General features: G+C 35.6%; 1 protein-coding gene across 3 annotated transcripts in view; it reads left to right on the plus strand.

Annotated features, from left to right (window-relative positions):
• Window positions 1–16,284, plus strand: part of MMUT (methylmalonyl-CoA mutase) — a 36,358-nt gene extending 20,074 nt beyond the window's left edge. For 2 of the 3 annotated variants that reach the window (XM_045391005.3, XM_045391004.3), the window contains exons 9-13: window positions 979–1,094; window positions 3,897–4,028; window positions 6,383–6,530; window positions 11,010–11,177; window positions 15,176–16,284. In XM_045391005.3, the coding sequence (XP_045246940.2) occupies window positions 979–1,094; window positions 3,897–4,028; window positions 6,383–6,530; window positions 11,010–11,177; window positions 15,176–15,304 (693 nt within the window). In that variant the 3' untranslated portion in view covers window positions 15,305–16,284. Of the gene's footprint in view, window positions 1–978; window positions 1,095–3,896; window positions 4,029–6,382; window positions 6,531–11,009; window positions 11,995–12,330; window positions 13,527–15,175 lie in introns of those variants that run through there. The other variant, XR_012434469.1, reaches the window with a different exon arrangement.
• Window positions 16,285–16,655: the final 371 nt, after the last annotated feature.

Genomic DNA, 16,655 nt, shown 5'->3' on the forward strand with positions numbered 1-16,655 from the left:
AATGTGTACAGACTTTTTTTCTTGTTATTTCCTAAACCATACAGTATAACAACTATTTATGTAGTACTTACATTGTATTAGGAATTATAAATAATCTAGAGATGATTTAAAGTATACAAGAAAATGTACATAGGTTATATGTCAATACTACATCATTTTGTATAAGGGCCTTGAACATCCCTGAATTTTGGTGTCTGTGGATAGCATGGGCAGTGGGTCATGAAACCAATTGCCCAAAGATATTGAGGGATGACTGTATAAATTTTCTATACCACCTCTGCTTATATATACTATATAATATTCGTGGCAGCTTCAGCAGTATCATATTTTAGACTCTCTTACAGGTGGTACAATTTGTAAAAAAAATGGATTTATGCAACTTTATTTTGACAAATTGTTGGCAGAGCAGAGTTAGGACCCAGGGAAAACATTTTTGACTATGTTTTTCATTGTGTATCTTAGTCTCTCTTTCTCTCTTGAGATTATTTTTAAATAAAAGTACAGCAATATACATACATATTATTATTAATATATTGTTATTTATCTAAAGGAAACTTAAAATATAACTAAAATATTCTCCAAGTTCATATTTTTTTTTCTCTTGTCACTACTAATCTTTAGTGTTCCTTCAAAATACTTAATATGAAAGACCTACTTGTTTTCAATGTCTTGCTACTTTAGAAAAGCCTAAGTAACATGTGCTGCTTGGGAAGGTCAGCACTATTATTGCCCTGCATGTTTCTGATTTGTTGGGGTTATACCAAATGTAATATTATTTTAGGAAATCCTGAGTAAATGAATGAATTGAATGAATAAAATTCCTAGGTTATATATTATTCTGTTCATTTTTTTCCTCTTATATTTGGAGTTAGGATTATGGAAAAAAATGCCACGTGGTATGCATCAGGGTCTAATCTCTTGATCTCTGTTTTATTCTCTCTTCATGTAAATTGTCCCTTTCCTTGACTTTTTCCATAGATCAAATCCAGCAGGGATCAAGCTTTGGCTGAACGTTGTCTTGCTGCACTAACCGAATGTGCTGCTAGCGGAGATGGAAATATCCTGGCTCTTGCAGTAGATGCATCTCGTGCAAGGTAGAGATATATAAGTTGGAGGTTTCCAAAGACTAAAAGTTGGCCGGTTTAGCTTTCCAGAGTATACTTAAATGAAAGGTTGACCCTATAAACCATGCGAGCCCAAAAGAAAATAATGGCATCCATAATAAATTTAATTCTTATCATTTTAAAATCCTCTGTATTTAAAACATTCACATATTTTGAGTGAAATGTATTAATAAATGTATATTTTACTGTGGCTGAGGAATTTTGAAACTACTGAAATGAATCCATTTCACTGATTCACAGGTTGAAATGTGTTGGACTCTCAAGTATATCACTAGGTTTATGCCTATTACCTTGATATTTTACCAGTTAAAATGGCTCTGGGGTGGGGAGGGGAACATTAATCGGAGAATTAATAGGAAAAACTTGTCATCCCATTGCTTTTGAATTAGTTTTAACCATGAAGCAACCAGAAGAGTAACCAACTTCCCCACACTCTCATCCCAGTCCTTCTTCCCTTGTTACTAGAACCACATGTTCTTTTAGGAGTAGAATACTTGTTAACTGTTACTAGTCTTCTATCTCCTGTTGACATTTTGGTCTACTGCATTTGATTTTCTACTGTAATATAATTGCTCTTACTAAGTTCACTAGCGAATGCTCTTTGTCTGATATTGTGGATAATTTTTAGTCCATATCTTGAATTCTCTACAGTATTTAACATTATTGACCACTTCTTCCTTCTTGAAACTTTTTGCCATTTGTAACCCTTAACATGCTCCTTTGTCTGCTAACTTTTGTCATCCTGCATTTTTAAAAGGCTAAGTAAAAAACAGAATCTAATCTCATGTTGTATCTGCTTCTGTGTTACCATAGACGTGATATTTGGCAAAATGAAGTTTTTTGTATTTACTACCCAATAGAATTGTTGTGAAGACATTAAAGCATTAAAAATAGTTCCTGAAACAGAATATGGCACTTAATGTGTTAATTGTTATTATTTTTCTATTTGTTGTTGTTTTAAAATTATCTCGTTATATATATCAATATATAAATAAATTCATTATATTAAGAACCAGAAGGGGCCTGAAATACTATCCTTCTTGTAAGCTAGCAAGTTATCCTGTTTAGTGGGGTGCTGGTTGATGATATGAGATCCCTGGATCAGAACCTAATGACAGTTTGTTACTACAGTATTAATAGCCATAACATCAGCAGGTTTGGGCTAGTTCCTTTGATGCCCAATTGATGTGAGTGATGTGAAAAGGGCTGCTAGGTGATACCTCTTGTACAGTGTATTGGGTTACTTTCAAGGAGAGGAACCCTGAGCTTAGGGATTCTGAATCTTTTGTAATGGGTAATAAGCATGGCCCCCATTGTTCGACATTATTATATTGGACAGAAAGCAAACCTACCCTTTGCTCTGGGGGTAGCTAATATTCCTGTCTTCTAAGGCAATTCACTATACAGACATCTTTGAAAACATAGTCCAGAATAAAGAGCCATCAGTGCTTTGCTCCACAGGATATGAAGAAATGCAAGTGACCCACAGAAAATTTTTCTCCCAATATATGGCAACATCATTAAATAGATTACTTTTGCTTTTAAGTGTTTATTTCTTAATATAATGAACTTTTAAAAAAATATGTTGCTTTAACTGGTTAAGGTATAGTATAAATAGTATGTGTTGTTTTTTTCTACTACTGATTTCATAAAAGAAATTAGATGACTTTTTTTATTATTATACTTTAAGTTCCAGGGTACATGTGCACAACGTGCAGGTTTGTTACATATGTATACATGTGCCATGTTGGTGTGCTGCACCCATTAACTCATCATTTACATTAGATGACTTTTATTAAAGGCCTTTGACGGTTGCCCATTCCTTTTAGATTAAAACCTAATCTTTCGATAGTCTGCAAGATATGCTAGATGTGACTCTTGCCCATTTCTCTGACCTCATCTTATACCACTTTCCTCAATATGCTGTGTTCCTAATGCCCTTCTTTCTATTTTTAGAACATAAAACATATTTTCCTACATCTCAGAGCCTTTGCTTTTAGTGCTTCCTTTTTCAAACACTCTTACTCTTTTATGTTCCCTTGGGATCCCCTTTTTTATAATTTATATCTTAGTTCAAAAGTCATATCTTCACATCTTCAATAACTTTAAAATAGTTCTTCCAGACACCCCATTCCATCTTTGCCTGGTTTAGTGTCTTTATAGTACTTATTACCTTATGAAATTATCTTACTAATTTATTAATTTAGTTGTTTATCATGTGCATCCTCTGACTAGATGTTACAGATGTTAATGTCTATAAGAACAAGCACTTTTTCTTTGGTCTTGTTTATTACTGTATTGCTCTAGTAGATATAGAGATATAGTAATATCTGGCACATATTAGGCACACAGCTAATGTTGGATGAATTAGTGAACAAATGGATGGAATATGCTAAAAGATTTACTTCTTATCAAAAAATATTTATGGGAGTGTTTCTCTTTATCCATTTGTGTTTAGTGGTGAATTATTCAGCAACCTTCAGGTACTTGTCTATATATATAATTTTTAGGTCATTCAGTCATTTCTTGATTGACAAATGTTGAAAAGATAATTGGATGCATAAAGGCATCCAGAATAAATTTTTCACAAGTATTTTCAGAAGAGACGTTTTCATAATACATTAAAAACATTCTTATTTTACATTTTTACAGTCTATTGTTAATAAACAATCTTAGGTAATAAAATATGTTTAATTATATTGAATATTATGGTAAGTAGATATCTTTATCACGAAATAATGAAGTTAATGGAACCACCATTTCATGTTTCAGATGTACAGTGGGAGAAATCACAGATGCTCTGAAAAAGGTATTTGGTGAACATAAAGCGAATGATCGAATGGTGAGTGGAGCATATCGCCAGGAATTTGGAGAAAGTAAAGAGATAACATCTGCTATCAAGAGGTAATATGTAAGGTTTCTTAGGCCAGAATTTCATCTTTTCTGTTAATAGAATCCCCTTGAATCTACTGGGAGCTTAATTTCCTTACATACAACTGAGAAAATTTTTGAATTTTAAAATAATAAATAGCAAATTAAATGTTAATTATATTATCTATATTATATAGACTATATAACATAATTAATAGAGTATATAATTTATTCATTACATATAATATATAATTAGAAATATACATGATATATATTATATCTGTACTATCATTATTTTAATATGTACATGATAATGTTTATTTTATTTTATTTTATTTTTATTTTTTTAATTATTATTATACTTTAAGTTCTAGGGTGCATGTGCACACCGTGCAGGTTTGTAACATATGTATACAAGTGCCATGTTGGTGTGCTGCACCCATTTACATTAGGTATATCTCCTAATGCTATTCTTCCCCCCTCCCTCCTTCCCCCTCCCCACAACAGGCCCCGGTGTGTGATGTTCCCCTTCCTGTGTCCAAGTAATCTCATTGTTCAATTCCCACCTATGAGAACATGCGGTGTTTGGTTTTCTGTTCTTGTGTCCATGTCCCTACAAAGGACACGAACTCATCCTTTTTTATAGCTGCATAGTATTCCATGGTGTATATGTGCCACATTTTCTTAATCCAGTCTGTCACTGATGGACATTTGGGTTGATTCCAAGTCTTTGCTATTGTGAATAGTGCTGCAATAAACATACGTGTGCATGTGTCTTTATAGCAGCATGATTTATAATCCTTTGGGTATATACCCAGTAATGGGATGGCTGGGTCAAATGGTATTTCTAGTTCTAGGTCCTTGAGGAATCGCCACACTGTTTTCCACAATGGTTGAACTAGTTTACAGCCCCACCAACAGTGTAAAAGTGTTCCTATTTCTCCACATCCTCTCCAGCACCTGTTGTTTCCTGATTTTTTTAATGATCGCCATTCTAACTGGTGTGAGATGATATCTCATTGTGGTTTTGATTTGCATTTCTCTGATGGTGAGTGATGAGCATTTTTTCATGTGTCTGTTGTCTGCATGAATGTCTTCTTTTGAGAAGTGTCTGTTCATATCCTTTGCCCACTTTTTGATGGGGTTTGTTTTTATTTAATAATAAATATTAAATATTGAAACTAATAATATTAGTTTTCATATAATTAATACTATTTTGAACTTTCACTATGGTCCCCTTCAGGAGTTTCTCATGTCAAACAGATGTTTAACTAACAATGATACTGCTTCATATCCTCCAGGTATTTATATTTCAATCTGCTTACTCTGGTAGAGTTTCATATTTTTTGAATTTGTTTACATTATTTATTGCTTAAATAATTATAAAATCTTGATTTTCGTAATTGAAAGTAAACGTTTAGTTGGCATCTATGCATACATTACAATCAGTATTTATTGAACTGATAATAACTTATACTTCCACAGCATGACTTGGAAATATATATTAATGTGATCATATCTCTCAAATGTAAAAACTAGCTTTTTGATGATTGGTCTTTCCAACCTCTGTAACAAGTTTCCCATTAAAAACTGAATTTCAATACTTGTACACTAGGTAAATATCAAAACAGCCAGGGTAAAAGTCATCAAAGTGGAACTTTTTTTCTTTTAACAAAGATAAGTGCTTTTTTGTGTTGGAAGTAAATTTGTCGATGGAGCAAGCAAGCATTTTGATTATTTAGCATTATAAGAAACCATATTGCTCTTAGCTTGGGAGAGTTCACACTTATGAAGGGTAGATGAGATATGGACAATTCAAAGCATCTAGTCTGTCACATATATGTATAAATGACTATGAAGTCACTTTTTCGCTTATATTTAAATCTTTCTGCATGTTGTACTCTGTACACTGGCTCATGAAGGTGGGAGGTTGTCATTTTTTGTCTTACTTCACCATGATGTTCTCAGCGCTATATGCTTACAGTCTGTGCCATCTTTCAGATTTTCCTCTAAGGGGGAGATGGCTTTAATGGAGCTTTCAATGTAAATAGATACATTAACAAAATATTGATGGGAGCAGGGAGAGCATCAGGAAGAATAGCTAGTGGATGCTGACCTTAATACCTAGGTGATGGGGTGATCTATGCAGCTGTTCTCCATGGCACATGTTTAACTGTGTAACAAACCTGCACATGTACCCCTGAATGTAAAATAAAAATTGGAAATCAAACAAATAGAACAACAACAAAAAAATACCCAAAATATAAGTAAACAAATTAAGTATTTTTAAATAAACTTGAAAGATTTGCTGTAAATAAATTAGTTTTTATATCTCACCTTTGGAAAATTAATATCTAACTACTGATATATTTTTAAATGTTTTTTAGGGTTCATAAATTCATGGAACGTGAAGGTCGCAGACCTCGTCTTCTTGTAGCAAAAATGGGACAAGATGGCCATGACAGAGGAGCAAAAGTTATAGCTACAGGATTTGCTGATCTTGGTTTTGATGTGGACATAGGCCCTCTTTTCCAGGTACTAAAAACTGTTGGGGGGAATTTCAAAAGTATGTACTAGTCACTTACATTTAGAAATAGTAGTAAAATGATGACAGACCAAGACATTGAGCAAATTAACACACCTCCTGGTAACTGGTATGCAGCCACTGACTTGGCAAATGCCTTTCTCTCCATTCCTGCCTATACGGCCCACCAGAAGCAATTTGCCTTCAGCTGGCAAGGCCAGCAATATACCTTTACTGTCCTACTGCAGGGGTTTATTAACTCTCCAGCTTTGTCATAATCTTATTCAGAGAGATCTTGATCACTTTTCACCTCTGCAAGATACCACACTGGTCCATTAATTGATGACATTATGCTGATTAAATCCAGTGAGCAAGAAGTAGCAAACACACCAGACTTATTGGTGAGACATTTGCTTGCCAGAGGATGGGAAATAAATCTGACTAAAATTCAGGGACCTTCTACCTCAGTAAGATTTCTAGGGGTCCAGTGGTGTGGGGCCTGTTGAGATACTCCTTCTAAGGTGAAGGATGAATTGCTGAATTTGTCCCCTACTAAAACCAAGAAAGAGGAACAACGCCTAGTGAGCCTATTTGGATTTTTGGAGGCAACACATTCCTCATTTGGGTGTGTTACTCTGGCCTGTTTATCGAGTGACCCGAAAGGCTGCCACTTTTGAGTGGGGTCCAGAATAGGAGAAGGCTCTGCAACAGGTCCAGGCTGCTGTGCAAGCTGCTCTGCCACTTGGGCCATATGACCCAGCAGATCCAAGGGTGCTTCAGGTGTCAGTGGCAGATAGCAATGATGTTTGGAGCCTTTGGCAGGCCTCCATAGGTGAATCACAACAGAGTCCTCTAGGATTTTGGAGCAAGGCCCTGCCATCTTCTGCAGATACCTACTCTCCTTTTGCGAGACAGTTCTTGGCCTGTTGCTGGGCTTTGGTGGAAACTGAACGTTTGGCTATGGGTCATCAAGTCACCATACAACCAGAACTGCCTATCATGAACTGGGTGCTTTCTGACCCATCTAACCATAAAGTGGGTCATGCACAGCAGTATTCCATCATCAAATGGAAGTAGTATATATGTGATTGGGCTTGAGCAGATCCTGAAGGCACAAGTAAATTACATGAGAAAGTGGCTCAAATATCCATGGTCTCCACTCCTGCCACCCTGCCTTCTCTCCCCCAGCCTTTATATATATATATATATGTAAGGGGGAGTTTATTAAGTGTTAACTCACATGATCACAAGGTCCCACAATAGGTCTTTTGCAGGCTGAGGAGCAAGGAGAGCCAGTCCGAGTTCCCGAACTGAAGTACTTGGAAGTCTGATGTTCGAGGGCAAGAAGCATCCACCACGGGAGAAAGATGTAGGCTTGGAAGCTAGGCCAGTCTCTCTTTTCACATTTTTTTGCCAGCTTATATTCTAGCCGTGCTGGCAGCTCATTAGATGGTGGCCACCCAGATTAAGGGTGGGTCTAGCCCTTTCCTAGCCCACTGACTCAAATGTTAATCTCCCTTGACATCACCCTCACAGACACACTCAGGGTCAATACTTTGTATCCTTCAACCAAGTTGACACTCAGTATTAACCATAACACATATAGTCCAATTAATTATGATAGAAATAAAAATAAAATATAATTATCAGACTTTTAAAAGTGTCAATTCAGAACTAAAACTGATTATGCCTGGAACTATGAAGATTACTTTCAAAGATCTTATTGTACTCTTTATGGAGATTTGACTAATATTTTGTGGGAAAGATAGCCCACATGGGATTGGTGAAAAGTGTTTTGAAAAGGAAATCAAATAGCAATATAAGCTCAATTCATAAGTAAAGTTATTTTTGTTTATTTTTGTTTTTGTTTTTTAGCTCTCTACTAATATGTTACTTAGTCACAGAATATTAGACTTAGACAGGAAAATAATTTGCTGGAGATAAATTACACTGATATTTTCCATAGAATGATAATACAAAAAAAATTTGTCTAAAAAGTACATTGTAATAATTTTATATGAAAAGCCTTATCTAATACATATTTATTAAACATCTACCAGATGCTAGGCTCTGAGTTGAGTAGGATACAATTTTGTCCTCTAGGAGGTTATAATCTCCTAACAAAGAGAGATTTACTTACTTGTAATTACATCAGAGCATGAAAATTACTGTAACTAAAATATGGACAAGGAGGGCACCTCACTTGTTACAAGAAACCCAGAAACTTATGTTTGTTGATCCTTGAAACTTTTGTTTGATTCAGAAGCACAGTGCCATTCGCTTTCTAGTAAAAATCACTCTCTGAAGTCGATGGAAAAGAGCTGCAACTAGATGCAAGGAGTCCGGTGAAGAAAAAAAATGAGAAACAGTGAGGACCTTAACTAGGGCAATGTCAGGATCTCAAGAGAAACCAAATCTCAGCTAGGATTTTGAAGAAAATTTAATGGAGGGACTACTTACAGATATATAGGCAGGATTGATAGAACCACTAAGGAACAGCGAGGCCTCCAGGAATTAAATTTTTAAGAATTTCAAAAGACACTTGTTTTTCATGGTGTGAAATTGTGTCTTATTTGTTTAAGTTCCTTATAGATTCTAGAGATTAGACCTTTTACTATTGCTTGAAACCAAAGGTAATAAGTACTAAAAACTCATCACTCCCTATACTTACTATGTTTTATTATTATCTGCTCTTTAGGTTATTTCCATCTGCTTTATCTATATGGTAGAGATACTGTGTAATTGTGTGACTATTGTGCATCTTTTCTGCTTTGCATTTAGTAATGTCATGTTAATAGGGTGAAATTGGCTGTGGTTGGAATATTCACAACATAAACTAAAAATTAGGGATTGAGTTATTGCTTTCAGAAAATTTGATGAAAAATGTAGATAATCAGAACAAAGTTCTCTGAGGGAAATAATAATATAATGATGAATATTAAATTTAAAAGTTTCTGATACCTGTAGGCATTACATTAGGAAGACCTCTCCCAACATTTGAGGAAACATTCGTTTAGTATTCAAAAAAAATTATTATTATTATTTTTAACTTTTATTTTAAGTTCAGGGGTACATGTTTAGGTTTGTTATATAGGTAAACTTGTGTCATTAAGCCTAGTACCCATTAGTTATTTTTCCTGCTCCTCTCCCTCCTCCTGCTCCTCTAACCTCTGATAGGCTCCAGTGTGTATTGTTTCCCTCTTTGCCTTCTTTGTGTCCATGTGTCCTCATCATTTAGCTCCCACTTATAAGCAAGAACATGTGGTATTTGGTTTTTCTGTCCCTGTGTTAGTTTGCAGAGGATAATGGCTTCCAGCTTTATCCATGTTCCTGCAAAGGACACAATCTCATTCTTTTTTTCTGGCTGCATAGTATTCTTTAGTGTGTATATATCACATTTTCTTTATCCAGTCTATCATTGATGGGCATTTAGCTTGATTCCATGTCTTTGCTGTGGTGAATAGTGCTACAATGAACATACATGTGAATGTGTATTTTTTTTTTTTTTGAGAGTCTCACTCTTTCGTCCATGCTGGGGTGTAGTGATATGATCTTGGCTCACTGAAACCTCCACCTCCTGGGTTCAAGCGAGTCTTCTGCCTCAGTCATATGAGTAGCTGGGACTACAGGCACGTGCCACTGTACCTGGCTAATTTTTGTATTTTTAGTAGAGATAGGTTTCACCATGTTGGCCAGGCTGGTCTCAAACTCTTGACCTCAAGTGATCCACCCACCTCTGCCTCCCAAAGTGCTGGAATTACAGGCCTGAGCCACCGTGCCCGGCTGCATGCATGTGTTTTTATAATGAAAAGATTTCTATTCGTTTGGGTATATGTACGGTAATGGGATTGCTGGGTTGGGAGGTATTTCTGTTTTTAGGTCTGTGCGGAATCACCACACTGTCATCTACAATGCTTGAACTAATTTACACTCTCATTAACAGTGTATAAACGTTCCTTTTTCTCCACAACCTTGCTAGCATCTGTTATTTTTCGACTTTTTAATAATAGCCATTCTGACTGGTGTGAAATGGTGTCTCATTGGGGTTTTTATTTGCAGTTCTCTAACAATCAGTGATTTTGAGCTTTTTTAAAAATATGATTGTTGGCCATATGTATGTCTTTTTTGAAAAGTGTCTGTTCATGTCTTTTGCTCACTTTTTAATGGTTTTTTTTGTAAATTTGTTTAAATTTTTTATAGATGCAGATATTAGACCTTTGTCAGATTCACAGTTTGCAAAAATTTTCTCCCGTTCTGTAGGTTTTCTGTTTACTCTGTTGACAGTATCCTTTTTAGTGCAGATGCTTTTTAGGTTAATTAGATCTCATTTGTCAATTTTTGCTTTTGTTGTAATTGCTTTTGGCATCTTCATCATGAAGTCTTTGCCTATTAGTATGTTCTGAATGGTATTGCCTAGATAGTCTTCCAGGGTTTTTATAGTCATTATCTAGTAATAAACAATGATTTATCTTTACTTTCTGACTGTTTAGACTCCTCGTGAAGTGGCCCAGCAGGCCGTGGATGCAGATGTGCATGCTGTGGGCGTAAGCACCCTTGCTGCTGGTCATAAAACCCTAGTTCCTGAACTCATCAAAGAACTTAACTCCCTTGGACGGCCAGATATTCTTGTCATGTGTGGAGGGGTGATACCGCCTCAGGTATTTTTCATCTCTATTTTTCTAGTACTGTGATGGGAATCCTGAGTAATGATAGCTTATATGTGGTTCTAAAGATAATATGTTCCTAAATCTACAACAAATTTATTTCCTGTTGATTTCACTAAATAAATTCTAGAAGGTCTAAAAGTGGACAGTGTTGATTTATATTCACGTTATATTGCAATTCATTATGTATAATTTAACTTAACACTTTACAAACCTTCAGTGAGAGAACTACCTCCTTACAAACCAATAACCTGTGCCAGATGTCTACCTTCATTCTCAATAAACAGTTACGGAGAAAGAAAAGGATAAAAGTAATAAAACTCTTAAGTGGAGTAGAGAACAGTGGTAGTAAATACACAGTGAATATATCAAATCCTAGCCAGACATATAGTGAGTATTCCTTGTCCTGGGGGGTGGGATGAGTCCTTTAGTTTGCTTGCTTCCATTTAGAAGGAGCTACCTTGTCCTTTTCCTCCAGGATGGTCCCATCCCTAAATGTTATCTTACCTCAGAGCTGTATCATTTACATGGTCCTATAAAACCCTTTATTATTTAAGCTAATTTGATTAGGGTATGGTATTTCGGGAGCCAAAAATATCCTATTGCAGACATAAATAGAATCAGCTTGTCTTGAAAATTGTAGGCTGAATGGGGAGGAGGTGACTACATGAACAAAACTGTGAGTCCTCTTAGGAAAGGAGAAATAGATGTTACCTACAATGATATCAGTTAATTTATTAGTGAGGTAGGGAGACACTTTCCACATATGACATTCCTGGCCAGTTAAAATAGTTATTTAAGTTACAAATAGGTTCTATTGGCCGGGCGCGGTGGCTCAAGCCTGTAATCCCAGCACTTTGGGAGGCCGAGACGGGCGGATCACGAGGTCAGGAGATCGAGACCATCCTGGCTAACACAATGAAACCCCGTCTCCACTAAAAATACAAAAAAAATTAGCCGGGCGTGGTGGCGGCGCCTGTAGTCCCAGCTACTCGGGAGGCTGAGGCAGGAGAATGGCGGGAACCCGGGAGGCGGAGCTTGCAGTGAGCCGAGATCGCGCCACTGCACTCCAGCCTGGGCGACAGAGCGAGACTCCGCCTCAAAAACAAAAACAAAAACAAAAACAAAAACAACAACAAAAAAATAGGTTCTATTTCCAATCCAGTTCTCAATTATATCAAGATTTTCTTTTTTATTGAGTGGAAAAAATGTCAAGTTAGAAGAACTGTATATGAGGCCACTGTAAGTAAATGACTCATAGATGCTACAAAGGCCCCATTGCTATAGCAGGAATCCATCAGTGAAGTGTGACCTTGTTTCCAGCTCTACGGCTTTTTTTTTCTCCATTAAAACTCAGAATATAGAATAGTGCATTAATATACTACTCGTGAAAGGAGAAAATTCATATGAATAAGGTTGTGAGATTCATAATAAAGTGGGGCTAGTGAACAAACTACATATTTATTTTCTTTCCAACAGCACATTATTTAATATGATATAATCAACACAAAATTCTTTTTGTTAATATACTTGCCCATTATATTCATAAAATAGGTCATTATTTGAGAAAATAAAGGGTAGTTATTCTTTATTGCAGTCTGTCTGCAGGACACTTCTATCAGTGTTGCAGTTTTAGAGTCTGTGATACCTAGGCATGATATTAAAATGTAAGGACCAAAATAATTAGCCAGTAGAAAACATTTGAATTGGAATTCATGTTGAGAAAAAAAATGTAGGCCTATTATATAAGTGAGCTGACATTTTCAAGAATTGTATTTCAAATAAGTTGTATTAATTCTCTGGATATTTAAATTACTTAGAACATCTTTAGGTGTTTTCCATGTGATTTTTCCCATGAATTTAACAACTGAGGATAAGGACCATTTTCTGTATTATACTTTTGTGTGAATATGGGTATCCCATATTATATAATTATAGCAGTTAACACCCTTATTTTCTCACTATTTGGTTGAAGTGAATATGTAAAATGTTGCTATTATTCAATTAAAGGTCACTTAGTTTTAAATTAGAAGGCACTAATATCTAGTGGCTAATCAAACAGATACAGCCTCTGCCATGTGGAGCTTACTGTTTCTGCTGTCTGATTAAATGAATAAATGTGGTCTGTCCTCACCAGTATGTTACTACAATCAGGATTTTCTAACTCTCTTAGCAGCAGTTGCCTCCAAGTTTTTTTCAGCAGCTTGAGCAGACTCACGATGCCTGCTTCCATCCTGAAGCAAGTACTATGCTATCCCTGGCCCAGCTAAGTGGAGGACATTCAAACATATATTTTTATTTGGAAATAATTTCAAACTAACAGATAAGTTGCAAAAATAAAAATAGTACAAAAAATGTCTGTATACCCTTTACCCAGATTCACTTACTGTGAACATTTTACCCTCTCACAAAGGTATGTTTTACAAGGCTTATGTAAGAAAGAGTTAGGTAAGTCATATACCCTTTTTGCAGTTGCAACATTTTGCAGTTCTCTTCCAGTTGAATCCTCCATTCTAAATCCATAACTCAGATGTCAGGACAAATGTACTTGGGATTTTTAGGAAGGAGAGAAGTATATGACCTATTAATCTGACGATCTCCAATTTAGAGATGATTATTATTACACATTTCATTCAGTTCCTTTATGAGCTCTTAAACTCTGTAGCATCTGCTCAAGAACAATGACATGTTTTGAGCACTTTTATGTGTCACATACTGGGGAAAGAGATTGGACATGATCTCGGCTCTCAGAATTTCACAGACTAGAAGGAGACAAGTTCAATGAGATGTGTTAAGTTCTATTGCAACATTATAGTATTATAAGAATACAGTTATATAGTAGAGACAGAAAAGTAGTAGTTGGGGAGTAATTAGCATGACCATATAATTTATCATCCAAATATGATCACTTGAGAGTAGAAATGGGTGCTCTTAAAAAGGGTGCTGCAACAATAAACTGTCCTGTCATATATGATCACTCATCAGACTGTCCTGTCATATATGATCACTCTACTGGATAAGGATCAGGTTCTTATAGCACATCGTAACCGCAATCGATATTGTAGCTACAAATGTTCAGATGTTAAAACAGCCTAAATCCTGCAGGGTTATTTGTGCCCTTGCTATCTTTTCACTCATACTTTGACTGTTACAATAAACTAAAAATGGTGGGTGCGGTGGCTCACGCCTGTAATCCCAGCACTTTGGGAGGCCGAGGCGGGCGGATCATGAGGTCAGGTGATCGAGACCATCCTGGCTAACGTGGTGAAACCCCGTCTCTACTAAAAATACAAAAAATTAGCCGGGTGTGGTGGTGGGTGCCTGTAGTCCCAACTACTCGGGAGGCTGAGGCAGGAGAATGGCGTGAACCCGGGAGGCGGAGCTTGCAGTGAGCCGAGATCGTGCCACTGCACTCCAGCCTGGGCGACAGAGTGAGACTCTGTCTCAAAAAATAAAAAAAATTTAAAAAATAAATAAATAAAATAAAATAAAAAACAACAGCAACAGAGAATGAAAAAAAAGGGCTTATTTTCATTTGTAGGAAATCTATCAGGTGTCCAAATTCAAAGTGCCACCATTCACTAACTGCAGACAGAATACCTAGGAGAAAATAGTTTTTTAGGCTCAAACTTATCATATGATACTAAATTTAACACAAATAATGACAAGTAGTGAAAATTTAGGTGAGAGAAAATTATGACTTAAGGCTCAGAAGTTCTCAGGATATCCAGCTTCCCACCACAAACAACACGTAGAGGTATTTAGAAAATGGGTGGAGTGTTTTGTTTTTTAAATAATGTGGCCCGGAAGACTGGTGCTGAGGGCTATTAGTAGCACTCCCAATCAAGGAAGAATTTTTTAGACCCACATGCCAATAGTATACCAGTTGAGAAGGTTTTGGGTATTTGAGGGACAAAGAAGAAAGGATAGCGTTTTATTTCCTTGAAAATGGAAATAGTGTCTCATATTAATTAAACAAATTCTTTCGACAGGATTATGAATTTCTGTTTGAAGTTGGTGTTTCCAATGTATTTGGTCCTGGGACTCGAATTCCAAAGGCTGCCGTTCAAGTGCTTGATGATATTGAGAAGTGTTTGGAAAAGAAGCAGCAATCTGTATAATTTCCTCTTTTTGTTTTAGCTTTTTTCTAAAATATTATTTTAGTTATGATCAAAGAAGAGAGTAAAGGTATGTCTTCAATTTAATTTTAATACCTGATTTGTACTTTCCTTGAAAGCTTTACTTTAAAATACCTTACTTATAAGCCTGGCGTCATGCTATACGTATGTACATACAGTTTCACTTCAAAAATTAAAAAATAAAATCTCTAAAACCTCTCTATAACAATACTTTATCAAGAACTCTAGACAAAGGTATTATTTTTAAAAATCATGGTGATGTATTTATTAGAGTGTTTCTTATAAATCTGTTTACTTTTTATATTGAGAATTAAACTATACCTAAAAAACTCTGACTAGTCCCATTTGTCAGTTTAGCATTACATGTCTTGAGCACCAGAAAATAAAATCCATATATTAATAAACACCTATCTTGAAAAACTAGTGGAGTGTATTTACATGGAGAAAGAGATTTTGGGTGGAGTCCTCAGCCAAATTCTACCAGAATCACCTTGATAAAAGAAGTATTGAAATCAAGCACAGCAGGTTGGAATATGGGGAATTTGACATCATATTTCTTCAAGTCTGATTTTACTTTCTTCCTGAGCATGACCATTTGACCTTGTTATTTCTGGGCTTTGCTCAAGACCCAGGAGAGTAGATGTTTATGAACATTCCTTTAAATGAAAGTGCCTAGGTTATAGTTATGGCTTTGTCTGGAGTGGTGATGTCAACTGTGAGTGTAGGTCTGATACAGAAAGAATTCAACTTTCCAGATCTAAAAAGATGCTACCTTGCATTGATTTGCTCATTAAACATAAATTGCAAAAATAAAAATATCACAGAGAACACCTGTACTTTGCTTATTGAAAGATTTGCTCACTAAAGAAGGAAAGTTGTCATTTACCTGTGTAACAAATCTGTGCATCCTGCACATGTTCCCCAGAATGTAAAATAAAAATAAAAATTTTTTAAATAAAAAAGGAAAGTTGTCCTTTATTGTTAACATGATACATTACATGAATATAAAATAAATAATTATCTTTTGTAATAAATTTCTGTTGTGTTAGATCAGAGAGCAATCTTTTGGAAAGTATAGATATATTACTGTAGAAGTTACAAACTCATTGTAATACAATGTATTTAATTTTTAGAATAAGATCATCTGAATGGTATTGTCATGATTATTGTTCCCGTTTTACAGATGAACACTCTGACTTCAAGTCCAATGATATATTCACTATGCCATTGTATTGACTTTTCCTTGTAAAGCAATGCATACCAATTTAATAAGTATTTGATTTCTGTGATGTGTTCAGTTGTCTGCTGGGTGACGTGAAATAAACTCATCTTT

The sequence above is a fragment of the Macaca fascicularis genome, chromosome 4 (genome assembly GCF_037993035.2).
Source record: "Macaca fascicularis isolate 582-1 chromosome 4, T2T-MFA8v1.1".
NCBI classification, from domain to species: domain Eukaryota; kingdom Metazoa; phylum Chordata; class Mammalia; order Primates; family Cercopithecidae; genus Macaca; species Macaca fascicularis.